The 17,825-nt window shown below is 30.3% G+C and overlaps 2 protein-coding genes across 2 annotated transcripts; one reads left to right on the plus strand and one right to left on the minus strand.

Moving 5' to 3' along the window:
• Positions 1–1,779: 1,779 nt before the first annotated feature.
• LOC124845614 (putative GPI-anchored protein At3g06035) lies at positions 1,780–3,619 on the plus strand. Its single transcript, XM_047322734.2, has 2 exons — positions 1,780–1,986; positions 2,853–3,619. Exons 1-2 carry the CDS (start codon positions 1,902–1,904, stop codon positions 3,359–3,361), a joined length of 594 nt encoding a protein of 197 aa, XP_047178690.1. The 5' UTR covers positions 1,780–1,901; the 3' UTR covers positions 3,362–3,619.
• Positions 3,620–15,775: 12,156 nt separating this feature from the next.
• LOC124845613 (protein FAF-like, chloroplastic) lies at positions 15,776–16,692 on the minus strand. Its single transcript, XM_047322732.2, has one exon. It carries the CDS (start codon positions 16,630–16,632, stop codon positions 15,874–15,876), a length of 759 nt encoding a protein of 252 aa, XP_047178688.1. The 5' UTR covers positions 16,633–16,692; the 3' UTR covers positions 15,776–15,873.
• Between the last annotated feature and the right edge of the window lie 1,133 nt (positions 16,693–17,825).

Consider the following 17,825-nt stretch of genomic DNA (forward strand, 5'->3'; position numbering starts at 1 on the left):
TGTAAAACGTCTGTCTTCATAAATGGTGTCACGGAAGTTTTGTCTTACTACGAGTTGTTTTTTCTAATTTTCAGTTATTATGTCAAATTATTTATGTGGTGGAGTATTTTATTCATTAGTTTTTTATTATTATACCGGTGAAAAATGAGTCCAGTATCTACATTTTCAAAAGATAATATTAATAACAGTAGTTACATACAAAAAAAATAAATACTGATGATAAAAAACATAAAGACTTTTTTTTATTATGATTATTAAAATAATAAATATTATTAGATTTTAAAAATATATTTATGAAGAGTAGTACTAAAATGATAAATTTTATGTTATCTGATTTTTATTAAAAATAGTTAGTTCATTTAAAAAAAACTTATAAAAATTAAAATATAAAATAATAAATGAAATATATTAATAAAAGGTAAGATTGATATTGAACACAGTGAAAAATTATATGAGATTAATTTTTGTGTTTAAAAAATAAAAATAAGTTACTTTATTTACGAAGGAAATATAGATTAAGCTAAAAATATAATACTAAAGAATAATAAAATAAATTATAAAAGATAAATAATTGAAAATAAAATATAAATATAAGACATTTAATATATTTAAAACTCTTCGTTAAGTTGATATATATAAATTTATTTGTACCAAACTTGTTATAAATATAATTGATTATTGGTCTCCGTAAATACTTAATAAAAATATGTGCTAACTAATAATTAGAGTTAACAAACTTAATCTTAATATCTTCAAATATAATATTTTTTCAAATGAAATGATAATCAATCCTAATGTGTTTGGTTTTTTTATGAAATATAGGATTATAATTAATATAAAAAGCAATTTCGTTATCACGTATAAAGTCTCGTTTGAGTGACAACTTCAAATTGTAACCTTAGATCTTGCCATAACACTTTGTTTCTTGTTTTTTTTCTAGAAGATAGTTTAATGTACTTTAATATACACATGACTACATAGGAAATGTTAAAGGACGAGTAGTTGTAAAATAATTAAATTTTCCAACTAATATTTTATTTTATTTAGGATGACATAGGCTCTCCCGGATAGGAGTTTGGTATTAAGATTTATTGGTGTGTCAATACATTTTGAATCCATCGACTCAGTTTCTTCCAAAATATTCAATGCATACTTTTTTTTAAGATATAACAATACTATCTTTGAATTATGCTACCTCAATATCTAAAAAATATTTGAGTTTGTCAAAATAAAAAATGGTGATAAATATATTGTTTCATATGATAAATATTATTAATATATACTATCAAGTAGACACATCCAACATTCGAGTACTAAATACTACATTATTAAATAATACTACTAAATTTTCCAAACCAAGAGAGATAAATCTACTATATCATATTAGCTAATGAGAATTAGAACGATTGAGAAAGTGAGATTATCAAAATCTTCTCTCGATTTGTCATATTAAATTTGTTAGAAGACATTAATAGAGTGCTAAAGTTTTATAGGTGGAAATTCTATTAACTTCCTTCAAGATTACTATTTTAAGGTAATTTATCGATATACTATGATAAGAATCATGCAATGAATCCAAAATTCAGTATTTTGTCAAAGATCATATTATATTGATTGGATTACTATATTGGAAAATAAAACACGGAAATAAAATCGAAAGATAAAAATAGAAGAATCGTCTTAATTTTGTATACGAAAAACATTGCTATGTAATTATATTTAATATTTAATTGCACACTTTTACAAGAAAGTAGTTGAAGGATGAAATGGGTGTTACAGCGTGTAATGCAGAGGATGAAGCTTTCACTTAACAAGGAAACAGAAGAGATTCTTCACCATTTCAACTCTCTCTCTCTCTCTCTCTCTCTCTCTCTCTCTCCGTGCTTTTCAAATTACAAACAATGGCGTTAGTTCGCTTCCCTCTGATTTTCATACTCATCCTTTCTTCCATTCTCTTGTCGAATCACTCAGTAAAATGCGACCACGGTCAGTACTATAATGCTCTCAATTTTTCCAGCTCTTGTTTTTCTGCCTACCCTCAAATGGGCTTCTCTCGTTATTCTCAAACATCTATTGTATGAGTATTTTCTCTAACTGTCTGAATTTTCTTAACTATCATAAAGTTTACGATTTTAAGTCGTTTTCTCTCTGGGTATATATTTTTATCTGTCCTTATTTTTCACCCTTTTCTTGTGCCTGAGTTTCTCAATGGACAGTCTTAGATCTGTATGGGAGAACGATTGATCTGACATCACCGAATCGTTAGGGGTAGTTTATATATTCTTTCTACATTGACCTTGAAAAGATCTGCTCGTTTGAGTTGGTACCTACTGAATAACGAAATTTGAAATTGCATAATGCGGTTGCGTGTCAATGCAGAATGATTTGAATTTTTATATTCTGATTTATGGATCAGTAGGTTGACTAGATGGTCATTGAGTAGCTTAATCGTTTACTACCATAGGGTTCCATGTTACTAGTGATGAGGTTTTTCATTAATCTTGTCGGTAAAGCTTTCTGTGGTTGCTGCTGAAGGTCAGGAAATCTTCTTCCACACAATTCACGTATAATGGAAGGAATTAAAACAACTTGTAAATCGAAGAGCTATATTTCATATAGATTTGAATGCAACTTATATAAATACAGGATTATACCATGTTATAGAATCTATGTTATAGAAGTTGAATTAGATTTGTGTTATATAAAACAATAATTTTTAGATATTTGAATGCATTAGTCTTCAATTTAGTTTGTGTTATAGAGTTGAATTAGATTTAAATTACATAACACCAAACATCCACACACACTGAAGTTTACATTTTGAGGTTGCACTGATCTTAATCCACTTGCAGGTGAGGAGGATGATCTTTATCAGGAAATCAACAACTATAGGAAAACTTTAAACTTGACATCTCTGACAAAGAATGAAAATGCAAATTGCCTTGCTGATGAAATGGCTGACCAGTTCAAGAATCAACCTTGTACAAATACCACAGGTGCTAACACAGTCCCAGGTACAGAGCCTCGGTTCTCCAACTACCCAGACCTTTTAAACAAATGTCACTTGAATATTTCTAACACAAGGGATGGAGCTGTAATGCCTGTTTGTGTTCCTGGCCTGGTTTCAAGCGTTGTCCTTACAAATTTCACACAATCTCTCTACTCTGGTAATCTCAACGACTCCAAGTTTACAGGAATTGGTATTGGTTCAGAAGATAACTGGATTGTAGTCGTACTGACCACAAACACTCCCGAAGGAAGCTTTGTTCCTGATACTTCTAATGGTGCTAATTTGATTTCTAAATTTGGTTTGATTTGCTGCTCAATTTTCTTATTAGTCGGTAACCTTTTCCTGTTGTAAACAAGAGGATGCCACTGTTCCCGTTTTTTTCAGTATTGTCAATTTGGAGGCATTGTACTAATCTGTGTCTGGAGAAACTGAAAATAATGTAGAAAGGTGCTTTTCTAGTGAAACAGACAGCGGTTCAGGTTAAGTGTTGTATGAATACTGCAAATGTCTGTAGGATGCTAGCGAAGAGGAATGAATAGGGGGAACAGCATTTTTAGACCAGGGTTGTTGTATTACTCTTACCATAATCAACATATTGTTTTTCTTTCCTTTCGTTCTGTTTTTGAATGCTTTACATTTGCCAAATCCGAATAGGAGGCAATAAACTGTAGCATTGATGAGCACACCAGTGCTTTGGTTTCGAAATGGAAATTCTGTTGCTTATTTGATTTGGAGGCTGCTTAGATTGCTGTTCCCAAACCATATCTAATTTAGTTCAAAAGTGTTTAAAATTCTGAAAAAAGAGAACCACAATTGCTAGTTTTTTATTTGAGTCCTTCTGGTAAATGTCAATGTCTGAATTTTTGTTTAATATCTTTTATGTAAATATATATATATATATATATATATATATATATATATATATATATATTAGTTGTTATTTAATTGTAAAATGTTAAAAGAACGAACTTTTTCATACAATATATCTCTTTATTTTCCAAAAATATATTTTCAAACCCCTAAAATCCCAACATTTACACCTTGAATGTTCTCATCAAAACTGATTACCTCTACTACAATTAGCACAATAAGGTAAAGTACTAGTAATTAAGAATACCCATTTAAAATTAGTTCTACAACATGATTTATAGAGCAGTTTTGGGTGCCCAATATGGATTTCAAAAGCTTGGGCTAACGCAGGTTTAAGCTGATGACATTGCTGGTGCACTGGTTCTCATCAAGATTACTAAGCTAACATCCATGTCGTCTGATGTGGCATTGGTGGTGCACCAGTGCACTGAATTGTCCGGTTTAGTAATATTCGATTGTAAACAAATACATTATAAAAAAAAAAAAGTGTATTGCACAGATTTATGTTCTTTAAGAGAGCTTGAAATCATATTGCAAACTTCATTGAAACCAACAAGTGTATATAAAAAGCAGAGGGATCCCCCAACCCATATTTGCAGCTTATTGCAAAGATGATAACCTTCCCATTAGTAGAAAATCCACAAACTTTCCGTCAAGAATTTCCCTAATTGAGAAGTGATAATTTCACTACTCCTTGTGTACTGTTCTTGACAAGAAAAATATATGATAAAAAGTCCATGACCTCGCCTTGTCAAAAACTAAGCCAAACCCATTTAGCTTGTAGCGGACATTCTCTTTAGGGTGATACTTCCTGCATCCTATCAATTTTCTTCCCACACCTCATCAAAGTTTTCGAAAAAAATTTCAGAATAGAAGTGAGTGAGTGTCTTCCAGAGAAGTGAACGAGTGTCTTCAGAAAAAAAAAATCTTTCCAGAAATGATTTAATGCGTTTAGGAAAATAAAATCCCAATGCGGGAAGAAATTTGATGGAGTGCAGTAAGTAATGGATTCCCCTTTGTGAGCTAAGGATTAAGTAAAAATAACCATCTTTCGTATTAAATTAATATCTTCTTTAGCAGTTCGATTAAAGAGATTTTACTCTCTTTAATTTTGTTAGTTTTCTTACCTAAGATGTGATGATCTAATATTTTGTTAAACAAAGCTATACTTGATATTTAAATAAAAAAATTAAAATGCCTGTTTCTTTATCACCGATACAATATTCTTTAATAGTTGCATTCATGTTTTCTCAAGTATTTCTTATTTTATAATATCTTATAATATTTGTAATACAATATAAAGAATATTTGATAATTGGTTTAATACATCATTTGGTCCCTACTTGTGAGAGTTTTGTTCAAAATGGTCCCACTTTTTGAAAAAGTTCAGTAAGGTCCCATATGGGACTTTACTGAACTTTTTCAAAAGGTGGGACCATTTTGAACAAAACCCCCAAAAATAGGGAACAAATGATGTATTAAACCTTGATAATTCGTTGATTGAATATCAATACGGTGTCATTCCACATGCACGTTCATGCTACTGGAAAAGTTCAGCCTATATATCTATAGGTGGGATGAATCAATCCTGCTTTAACCACGCATGTGTTCTTTCCACTCTCTTTTTCATGAACTTGTGCTATATTTGGCACTGTGACTGTAGAGGATCCAAGTTGTTGTCAGAGATAGCAATTACCCAAGTTTTAGGCTTAATTGGTGCTCGACATTATGTCAAACAGTTAGGAATTTCATCTTTGACATCCCCAATTCTTAGTATTACAACATTTTCATCAAAAAAAAGAAAATTACGTGGACTTGGAATGTTGGTATCTGGCATGTCAACAGTACGAGAATGTCGTTCTAAGTAAATTCAAGATTGGACTTTGAATACAATTGGAGTGACACGTTTCTGAAAACTATGAAAACCGTTCCAAAGAGAAATTAGAGAAATTGACAACCTCTTTATCGAACAACCTCTTAGGTTCTGGTTGTTTTCACTCTCACTGTTACACGTTTGTGTTGAAAGAGGTGCATTAGTGACGTCAGTGAAGAAAATGATCAACGTGGGAGTTGAAGGGGCAAGGATGTTTTAATTGGCATATGTTACCTACGGGGTCACCCAATGTTGTCTGTTTGGTTCCCAGATAAAGCTTAATTTGTATTATTATTAGATTCTGCTTGGCTTAATTTTCGTTAAGTAAGATCGTTAAGAAATCCCCATTAATTCTTTTTGTTCCCCGGAATCAATGAAGGCGATCCATTGGGATCTCTTTTGAAATTAGTGTTTTGGTCAAAGAAATGGTGAAAGCGCAACTTTTGGTTGATATCTTTTTAATCACACAGTGTTGATGATCAAAGTGTCAGGAGGACCCCCAACAATGAAAGAACAGATGAAAAGGAAAAGAAAAATTAGGAACAACATGGGGCTGAATTTTCAATTATAAGAAAAGACTAATTAAAGTGAATGATAAGATGGGTCGACGCTTCTTTTTTGGGTTGGAAGCATAATTTCAAAGACTTGGATTCTGAGATATCTACCTGATACGGAAAAAGATGCATGCAAATATGATTTCAGACACCAACATGAAAGAGATGAGAAAAGCTGTCACTTTCCACACTATCAATTTCAATTTCACTCTCAGCAGCATTTAAATCCATTAGGTAGCAGATTAAGATTCTTGGCATTTCTGAAATATTCTTGCCTAAGTTTGAAACATACGTGAATATAAAACGGTTCCTTCTGCTTTGAAAATTATGTATGTTAAAAAGTTGTTTGATCCAGCAATCAGTGGACAGACAGAAACAGAAAAAAGAAGGAAGAAAGAAAGAAAGAAAGCAGACAGAGAGGTCGAGGAATCATCACAAAATCTTGTGAATATGGTCTAAAGCATACATGGGACCGTTATGACCAACATAATGCTACCAAAGGAAATGAAATCATACATGGAAAAAGATTATTCCTTAGTAAAATATCATACCAAAAATAAAATATTAGATGTAAAAACTTTTTGCGTCAAAAATATTTTTGTCATTTGTCAATTATACCTACAAATACTAAAAAATGTTACTATTTTCTTTGATAGTATCATTTTGCAATATATTTCAAGTTTGTTCTTGGCAAGCACAACATAGCCATATTTAATCTTGGGCCCTATTCTCCAACACCCTCATACTTCTTCGTGAAATCTAAAAGCATCGAAAGAGAAAAGAAAGCGAATCTGGGCCACTGATTTGCTTCTTTTGTAAATCACCCACATAATATACTTTTGATTTACGAAGAATTAAACTTAGATGTAAGTTGTTAATTTCTTCTCATTTTCCAACGACGAGAAATACCAACATCTTTTTGACAGTTAATTTACTTCTTAAATATTGTACTGAACCTTTTTCCAAAGAGGAGAGGAATGTTGTTATATGTAACATTCTAACCCTATAGTATTTAATTATAAGGAAGTATTATGTGTTGTTCTAAACTAGAAATTGATCACATAGATAAGTAAATTTTATTCAAATGATCAATTAGATATTTTTTATTGTCAAAACGATAATTTAAGAAAAGATAAGAACTGAGATAACGAGTTTTAAAGAGATAAAATATGTTTTAAGGAATGAAACGAGTTTAAAAAATTTTATTTATATTATCAATTTTTTAAAAATAAAATATTTTATCTTATTATTTTAAAATACATATTAACTTTAATACTTTATTTTTAAAATTTTTACAAATATATATATATATATATATATATATATTTATGGACATGGTAGGTATGTTTGTAGGTTAAACAATGTAGAAACTCTTTAGTTGTTGAATGTCGTTTACCCTGGAATAAGATTCACAATTAGAGAGTTTCTCATCTTTTAATATTAATAAACATGATTAAGGTTTAATGTGCTGTACTTTTTTTATATAGGATAAAATATTCTTGGTGTTCTTATTAAAAGTGTTCAATTTACTGGATATATATATATATAATAACAATGAAAATAAAGGTCCAATTTAACGGAAAGGTTGATATAAGACTTTAATAATTTATTATATTTTTTGAAATTCTTAATTTGAAATTTTGGTCTTTGATATCTTATACAGTCTAAATATTTGAAGAAATCATCTAAATAAAAAAATATTAAGAAATATGTATTAACATACTTGTTAAATTCTCTATTTAGTTAATTACACTACAACCACAACTTTTTAAAATAAAACTATTGAATAAGCAAGAGACATGACTCAACAATGAAAGAAATATTTAAAAAAATATACAAGTATAACTGTTCACTTTTAGAGATTTAAAATGTTTGTAAGTTATTATTTACTTCATTAAGTTATTTGACTTATAAATGAAAGAGTTTGATTTATTTTATTTTTCTTTAAAAGCTCTCAAGTTCACTTTTACTCAGAATATTCCTAAATTGAATCAAATATCTTTCTTAAAACCTACTTTATCTCAAAACTTATTAATTAAAACATCAATTTTTACCAAAATATAAATATACAGAGAGAAATTGTTGTTCAGATCTCAGTCATACACCTTATAAAGTCCTTCAAATTTTATAAAAAATTACTAAATTTTGATACTTTAAACTTTAAAATTTATTCCATATTTCGGCGTGACTTGTATGAACATAATTAATAATTTAACTACAAATTTATAAATTAATTGAATTCTCATAGGCTAAAAATTGAATGCAGAATTAAAAGAAATAGAAATGGAAAAAATAATGGATAAGGATAATGTTTTTAATTTGAGTATCAAATCAAATGGTTCGGTTCACAGCTTCATTAAAAATAATTAAACCGTTTGATCAAATTCTACCACAATTCAATCAATGTTTGATACAACTCGATCAATATACAAAACAATTCAAACAACAGTCTTTTCAAGCCAGAAATTAGTTTAAGAGATCAACATCACCCAATTTTCATGAAAAAACAAAACAAAATTCAACGTATTTTCATGTAATATTAGAATTTTGATGAAAAAAAAAATGAATCCACTCAACCGATCAAGTTATAAAATTCAACCTGTTTTTGATTAGTAAACATGTCCAACTTAATCCAATTTTAACAAGTTAATACGAACCAGACTTAAACAAATTGACCTATTTTATGATCTTTATTAATAAACGTAATCACCATCATCATTTTATATGCCGATGTAGGAATAAGCTGATGTATATATAACACACCGCGTAACTAGGATTGGTTGAATGCACCATCACACTCACATGCTTATCCGTTAGGGTAGTGAAGGACAGAGAGAAACCTCACTATTTATGCCATACCTCACAACTTTAAAAGGATTTAACTCTTTTCCTTTTCTTTACGTACTGAAAAAACAATACTCGAATTGTAACAATCGTCCATTTTCTTTATTTCGATTTATCTTTTTCAAAATCGATATGGTCAATAACACTCCGCGTTCAAGCTCGCATGTGGCTTATCGATTTTCCCAATGTGTGAAAATATAAACCCTAGAATTCATTGATTGTATTATCCACACCCAAATTACGACTGAATCGGTTGACTTCTCAAATTTTGTCCCCTTCAATGGCTATGTGGTGGTGACCGAGTTTTGGTGGATGTGGTGGTGGTGGGGTCTAAACCCTAAAGGTTACAAAACCAGGGAAGATGAAACAATGCTTTTCTAGCAAATGTTGTTCCTTTTGTTTGTGACGCCATATTGGAAGTTAGACCCACCAATAATGGGGGAAAAATCTCTACTTTACAACCTTTCCAAGAAATCAAAGCATGGGTCTTTATATTTTTTGTTAGTTTATTCATAACTTTTTTTTTTTTCCTATTTGGAGTTCAACAACACTACCTTTCTATTGATTTAAAATTGGAGGTGCGTTTATATTTGCCATTCAAAAAGCTCTGCTCGGACGTTGAATTGTCCATTTGTTGGAAAGCTTAACTTACCAAACTAAGTAATGAGGAGAAGAAAAAAAGGAACCAAAGAAATTAATTAATAATTAAAGTCCCTTTTCAACGTCACTCGGTGGAAATAGTTTGGAATAAATTGCCAATCTTTTTGAAAAAATAATAATAATAAAATTTATTATCTTTTCTTTGTGCCCATTGAGTGTAGTTGCACAAATGGCTTTCCAAAACTTTGTGGAAGGAGGAAGGAAAGTGTTTATTTATGTTGCTAGAAAAGAAAAAGGCTTTCTGATACTTAACAAACAAGAAAAACCGATCCAACCTTTGCAAGATGAAACAAAATCCATTTTGATGTCATTGAGCATTTTAGATTTTCAAGCAGCATATTTTTTTTGTCCAAAATATTCCTTCGTAACTTATAGAAGAATTCTAGTGGGTTGAAAGTCTTATTTTAGTTAAAAATAAAATATATTTATGTATCGTACGGACTTTCTCCATGATCATACGATTAAGATTGTTGAAAGAACTAATTAGTCAGAATGATTAATATTATTAAATATCATTTAATTAAAATTATCACTAAATTATATCTATTAATCAATGAACTTGATTAGAAATCTGTTAATTCTAAGTCTATCTCGAAATCTATAAATACAATTAAAAAGTAAAGTTATTATATTTATTGCGAATTTAAGATTTTAATGTGACTTCAATTGGATTAATCATTAGTTTTAGCGTCCGAATGTACACTTAAACGATTTGAAACTTAGACAAAAAAAATTTTAACTAAAAATGTTCAGAATAACCTAAATTACTCAAATGAAAAAATGAATGAGTAGTTTGTGGAGATCCTCGATCCTATACCCAAAACAATCTATATAATTATTATTTTAAATTAAAAGTGTGTCTGAATTTATTATATAAATTTAATTTGCATGTGTTGTTAGTATTAAAATTAAGAAGCAATATATATTTTGTAAGTTAAAAAATGAAAGTAAAAGCACTTGTTTTGGCTTATGTAATACCAATAATATGGCATCTGCCCATTCTTTAACACACGGCAACATGTTGATGATGAGTGATATTTTGCATGTGTCATTGGATCAACTGGATATTTATTTTAATGCCAAAAGCTGAAACAGTTTCAATATCCAAATAATAGATTCAGAATACCCACAAATTATCTTTACTTTCTCTTTGCTTTTATTCAACCACGTCAGCAGTTTTAAAGCTTTCTCTTATGTCATAATTTCGATTTTACAAACAATCTAAATGTTAAATTCTCAAGCTTACTTTCGCAACATATTAAAAATAACAATTAAGGATGTGCATAGTGAAAAAAGAAAAAAACATTTAATTATTTAAAAACTTAAATCAATTTCTCTTATGTTACCAAAAATAAAAACACCAGAGAATTGATTATTTAAGCTTCAAAACCCATTATTTAAAGGATTTCTTTTCTAGAACTGTCAAAACGAGCCAATTTGGTCTGATCTTCCATGGGTTAGTCATTAAGTAAACCAACTCAACCCGACTTATTTATTGGCGAATTAGAAAAATTCGAATCCGGCCCGACTCACCACGGGTTGGTGGGTAAACGGGTTGGTTTACTGGTTCACTTAATTATAATTTTATTTTAAATAAAAAAAATTACAAACTTTCTATAATTCAAATCTAAACAAATTTTACTCTCGAATATTTAATTAATTTTGAAAATAAGAAACTTAAATAATTTTTTCAAACAAAAACAAAATAATAAATATTATTTTATAAAATTAAAATTAAATTTTAATAAAATAAAATTAGGTAGGTGGATTGATGGGTCAATCCAGCTTATCATGAGTTCAATCCGCATAAATTGGGTTTAAATGAACCGGATTAAAATCTGACCAGCATAAAAATATACAATTTTTTTAAACTTAACTCTACTCAAACCCGTGATAAATCAGATTAATCGCGGATATTAACTCATCTTGACCGATGTAGTTTTTTCCCTCTACCAATTCTTTTTTAATTTCTTCCTTCTGGATATAGATGTACACCATTCTCAACACGTTACTATTGGCACGTGTTTTACGTTCTGTGATACAGTACACGGTCCCCTTTCCCAGCTTTTCTGCCACTCTTGAAGACAATGGATAAAAATAATGTTTATAAAAAGCAATTTATTCTCCTCCGATTTTATCTAGTCTTATCCAGATGAAGTGTGGATTTTGTTATGAAAACAAACTACTAAAAAATTTGAAATTCATGAGTAAGGATCACACTCAAAAAGTATCAAAGATGTTATCTTTAATCGAAAATTTGAGACATTAGAAGTTTATAATATACATAATGATATTTTATATAATGTATGGTTGCCCGATGTATTTAAGATTATATCACAAATATCTAATAAATCGATCGATTAAATAAAGTATACGTTAGTTTTAAAAAATAATTCAAATCGATGATTAACTTAAATTAAAACAAAATTATTATCAATTTGAAATTCATTCTCAAATTTATAAATATTTGAAGTAATGAAATAAATTAATTATATTTAATATTACTAAAGTTGACCTATATTTAGTAACTTTGATATTAGAGTCAATTCAACTTAAAAAAACTTTAAAATCTTGTAATTTTGAATCCGTAAATCGAAAACTTTTAAATTTATATTTAAAATTTTACTTTATAATTTTCCTTATCAGCTAAAAATTAACATATACGAGAAATACGTCTATAATATAAAAAAAAAATGACTAGGTACTTATTCATATTTTTTTAATTGATTAGTTCCAAAAATATATCAATTTAAGAATTAAATTGCATAGGATATATTGTTTACCCAACTGTTACTAACTATTAATAGTTCGGTTACACTAAATATAAAATATTTAGTTAAAGATATTGGATATGCTGTTTTCGAAAAATTAACCGAATTTTAAGCTAAGTCTGTTTATATTTTATTGAGCCTGTATCATATTAGATCCATCAAACAACTTATAAATATAAGATCAGGGCCATCAACCATGTATGTTCAATTCACACTCCAAAGCGTTCCATTCACATTCTACTCACACTCTACCCTACTGAGTTCATTTGTAAGCAACGTCCCCCCTTCTCTACTAGTAAAGGACGAGCGTGCGGTCTATATTTCGGAGCAACAAAATCATCCAAAAATGACAAAATCATGTGTTTCGGTCCACAAAAATCTTAACCGAAACATAAATTATTTATGAAGATTTTTAATTATTTTCATTACTTTTAAAATTATTTAGAGGAAAAATAAAATTAACTTTTCATTCTGTGTATATGCAGAACACGCGTTTTACAAAATTATAAACGTTGGTGTGATATTTTGTAACCCACGAAGACTAAAGAAATCACGTGACAGCTAAATATATTATTATTTTAATATTTATTTTTATTTTTTAATTAAAAATTAATATATTATTAAAATAGAAGGAGGGTTTTTTTTTTCTTGAAAGGTGTGATGGGTATATTTTTGACAGAAAAAAAGTGTACCATACACGTACTGTCTCGGATAAAATGATAATCCCGAATTATTGTGTTCCTTTTATGCGATTTGACTATTGTGTCTAATTTTTAAAAATTTATTTTTAAAACAATTTTAAAAAATTAATATACCCGTACCAATGTTACTACTCATATTTGTATGTTTTAAATATTAATTGAAATTTTTTTATATATAAAAAATCATAATATATCAAAGATTTCATATATTGTAGAAATGAATTAGATAAAAAAACTTTCTTTTTAATATAACAATAAAGTCATTTTTAAAGTAAATTTTTTATTATGCCTATATGACATCGATTATGGAGTGGCTTTAAACTATCCACAGATATCTATAAACTATAATTATATAAAAAAAATAAAAATATCAAAATGTATATTAGGTTTCGAGAACCATACAACGATATATATAAAATAAACTAGAGAGATATTTTAATAATTTAAAACAATAGCTCATCAAAATCGATTCGGGCTTAAATGATATAAAAAAAACAGTTTGATTTGTCATTTCTAATTACACTAATGATAAATCTTATCATTAACCAACTCTAAACTTCAATTGATAAATTTTATCATCAACGAACTCCAAACTTCAATTGATATAAATAATTCAGTTATATATTTACATTTCAGTAATTTAAATGCAAATTGTTATTCCATATATAAAACATCAGATATTATAAATTCAAAATCTCTATATATATTAATCAGTTTCCATTAAATAAAATCTATATCAACGAAGGAAAAACTAGCTATAACCCCCTTGAGTGTATAAAATTTTGTTTGTAAATGCATGAAGTGTCGTGACACTTTGTTCTAACTCTGACTAGAACACGAAAATGGATTAACTACACTTTGGCACAAAGCAGTCCATACAGTTTTGTTTCACACGAGAATGTCTGTATGAAATGTTAACTACCAACATAGGCATTGCTATATATGGTTAGATTGCATATCGTTGGTAATGTTAATTTGATGAGATTTTAACAACTTTATCGTAAGGTTTGTTTTCAAGTCTAACTCAATCCATAAAATCGTCTTGTAAAGTAAAGTTTGTATCTCACTCATGTATTATAATTTGATTTTATCTTTAGTCGACGTAGAATTTTCAACCAGGTCTAGGAGAAGAGTGGAGTAACATGCATAACAGTGTGCTTATTAAGAAAACTGTACTGGGAGTCATACGAAGTTGATGTTGTGTTGGCAAACACATGAGAAGAAAAGAGTGGAGAGTGCTTTTCTGTGATACATGTTGGTGCACAATGCACATGGTGATTGGGAGCATGCGACCCCTCTTACACCAACATCCTGCACCACCAACCTCACTTTCACTCATAATCCACAACACAACACAATAAAGACACGATTATGGTTTTGATTTTGTTTCAGACTCGCGGATCTTTTTGGTCCCCCAAATTGGTACGACACGGATACGAATCCTGTTCCGAGTTTGTGATAGTCCATGTATATATATACACTTCTCAATTTGCATGTGTATTTCTTGTACGTGAGTTTTTGCTTTATCTATAGATCTAGTTCAGTTGAAGAAAAATGGATTTCATTTCATTGAAATGGACCGTACAAGCTGCAGAATTGTAGTGCAGAATCAACCAAATCTTCCCGAGATCACTGACAAGCTCTTTTTATTAATTTGTGGACGTGCTACTTCCTTTCTGTTTTCCCTTTTTCTCTTATCAATCACATCGTTTCTTCTATATATAAATGTTTCTTACCCAAATCACGTCTCTCCCACTTTATTTACTAGGCCATCGCATTTTACTATACATAGGTAAAAATCAGGAAAAAGTTCTATCCTTTCGATGGCGTAAATGGAACCTTTCTCTTATTAATATGATTACACTTTTAGTCTGTTTAATTAATAAAGGGATTTTTTTTATATTTTCTTATATAAATAATAATAATAATAATAATAAATAATTGTAACAATAAAGATTTCAATATTTAAAGTACAAGACTCAGAAAAAGGAAAAGGAGAGGAATAAAAAGCAGAGAAAAAGAAGAAAAATGAAAAGCTAACGTTTTAAAATGCGCCTAACTACTGTTCCGCGTTATATCGCCCGCATACTTTTAGTTTTTGTCTTCATGCTATTTTTTTTTGCCTGACACATTTAATTAGATTGATATGTATTATGCAAGATTAAAGATTCAAGACATCATAATCAAAATCAAGATCAAACAATTTATGAAATTATGAAATGCAAACCCAAAGTCTGTCTTCTCAGGAATAAAGAGCCTTTCCTCACATGTTTTAGGCTTAAATTCCCATTATTTGGATAGTACAAAACAAAATGGATAAATAAATATAACCCAAATTTATTAAAAGGAGTTTTTTTATTGAATTGATTCGTAATCCTTACTATTTTAACATTTTATACAGTAAAATTAATTAATTGTGGCAATTAATGCAGTCATGAGTTGTCACACTAATTTGTTACTGTGTTTTGTGGTTGTAGAAGAGACAGAGAGAATAACGATAATAACTACCAAGTAGATGGAAGTTTAATGGGGAATAAACAAAATAGATAGGAATTGCCTAAGAAAATTGAGAAAAAAATGTAGAACTAGGTTATAGATAGATCGAAATTAAAATTAAACGAACTGGTTCCCCCCAATATATTATCAAATCATTAATGTTTTCATGTTCTTCTTCCTTGCACCTGCTGCTTGGCCACTCGAACTTGGTACTTTCCACTCTCACCTGCTGCTGCTGCTTGCGCTCTTTTGTATGTTTCTGGAAGAGTTCCCATTCACACTCGTTATTCTCAGGATCAACACCGTCGTCATCATCATCAACATCAACATCAACATCAACATCATCATCATGTTGATGGTCTTGTGTTTTTTCTACCTCATCTTCTTGATCATCCTCCACCGCGTCTTCAATGTGGTGGTGGTGGTGATGTTGCATTTCAGTCCAAAAGCAGAGGCGAAGACGGCCGGGGCTTCTCTCTGCTCGGAAAGAGGATGGGACCTTAATGAGCTGGAGCACTAGCCTCCCACCTTCTCTGTGGGGCCTCACTCGTATGGATTCGGATCCTGTTATCGTTGTCAACGGCGGCGGAAAACTCCGACCTTCACGCGCTTTCCTTTTCTGCTTCTCCCTTATCATCCCCGGACTCACTTCACCGTCGCCACATTCCGATGAATGGGAAGAGAGCAGCTCAATGCCGCTCTCTATGATGTCGCTGCCCGTCTCGTTGCCCAGGTTTTCGGTGCAGAGCTCCAGACTCTTGGGGCTGAGTCTGTGTGATGACAGGATGAGTCTGTGTATTCTGGAGTCGACGAGTTGGGACTCCATGTATGAGTGGCAGAGAGTTGCAGCCATTTGTTAAGGTGAAGAAAGAGCAGAGTTGAGAGAGTGATGAATGGAGAGAAAAGAAGAGAAGGAGCATGGCATGTGGGAGAAGTGAGGGGGAGGGACTCAATTTGTAGTTGCAAAAAGTTAATGTCTGGGCTGGGCCACAACTTCGGATTGGGTACGGGGCCTTTTTCTCCCACTTCCTTTTTAATTTCACTATATATTCTCTTTCCTTCGTTTTTATCATGTTATTCGTCAAAATTATATATCTAATGTATGTGTGTGTGCAGGTGTGGAATGATTCTTCTCCTTTTTCTGCCATTTGTTGAATTCAACACTGCTGCTTGTTGTATGCAAAAGATGTTCTTAAAATAAGCACAAGGGTAAAATAAAAGGAGATCCTTTGTTGGTTGTTGTATCTTTGTTTCTTCTGACTTAATTTGACTGAAAATTAATTAATTGATTAATTTTTTCTCTAATCCGCAAATTTTATATTAGATAGAAATCAGAAACTAAAATATTGTATAAAAATAAAAATATATTAATATATTTTTTTAATGTTTTGGACAAAGAGTGATGTAAATTTGTCGTAATATTATCGGGTAAGAGGTTTGGGTTTTTGTTTCGCTGGAAAATCAAAAGCTTTACGAATTACCATTCGTTTCCAAAAGAAAGGCAACAAAAGGGGCAGAGCACTAGGGATTCTCCCGAATATTGGGTGACAGTGATTGGGTGATTGATTATATCAGGTTTTCTATAAATAGTTTTTTCGAGGGAATCCCAAATTCTCTCTCTATTGTTCAAATGTGGTGAGAGTCAGATTTTAGGTCAGTCAAAAAGTGATCGGAGGAAAGAAACGGAATATTGTGGGCAACGAAATATCAGACACAAAAGAGTGTTTCACAGATTTACCATCATAAATTTTCGACACCATAAATGTCCTGTTTCGTGCATGTTTTGGAAGACGCTCTGCCGCTACTGTTTCCTGTTATGTTTATGATTGCGTTTGGGAAAATTTGAACTCCCTCTAAGGTGGCATGACCCATTCTCAAAACATGCGCATATAGTTCATGCTTTGCAGGAAAATTCAGTGTGTTACTATTCGCACAGCTTGCATCGATATCACTTCGTTACGACTACCTCTGATAACTTTACTCTCCCAATAATTTAAACTCTATTAAAATTAAAAGTGTCCTTTCTTTTAATATCGTTATAATATG

The sequence above is a fragment of the Vigna umbellata genome, chromosome 10 (assembly GCF_029865625.1).
Source record: "Vigna umbellata cultivar VRB3 chromosome 10, Vumbellata_1.0, whole genome shotgun sequence".
In the NCBI taxonomy this organism is placed as follows: domain Eukaryota; kingdom Viridiplantae; phylum Streptophyta; class Magnoliopsida; order Fabales; family Fabaceae; genus Vigna; species Vigna umbellata.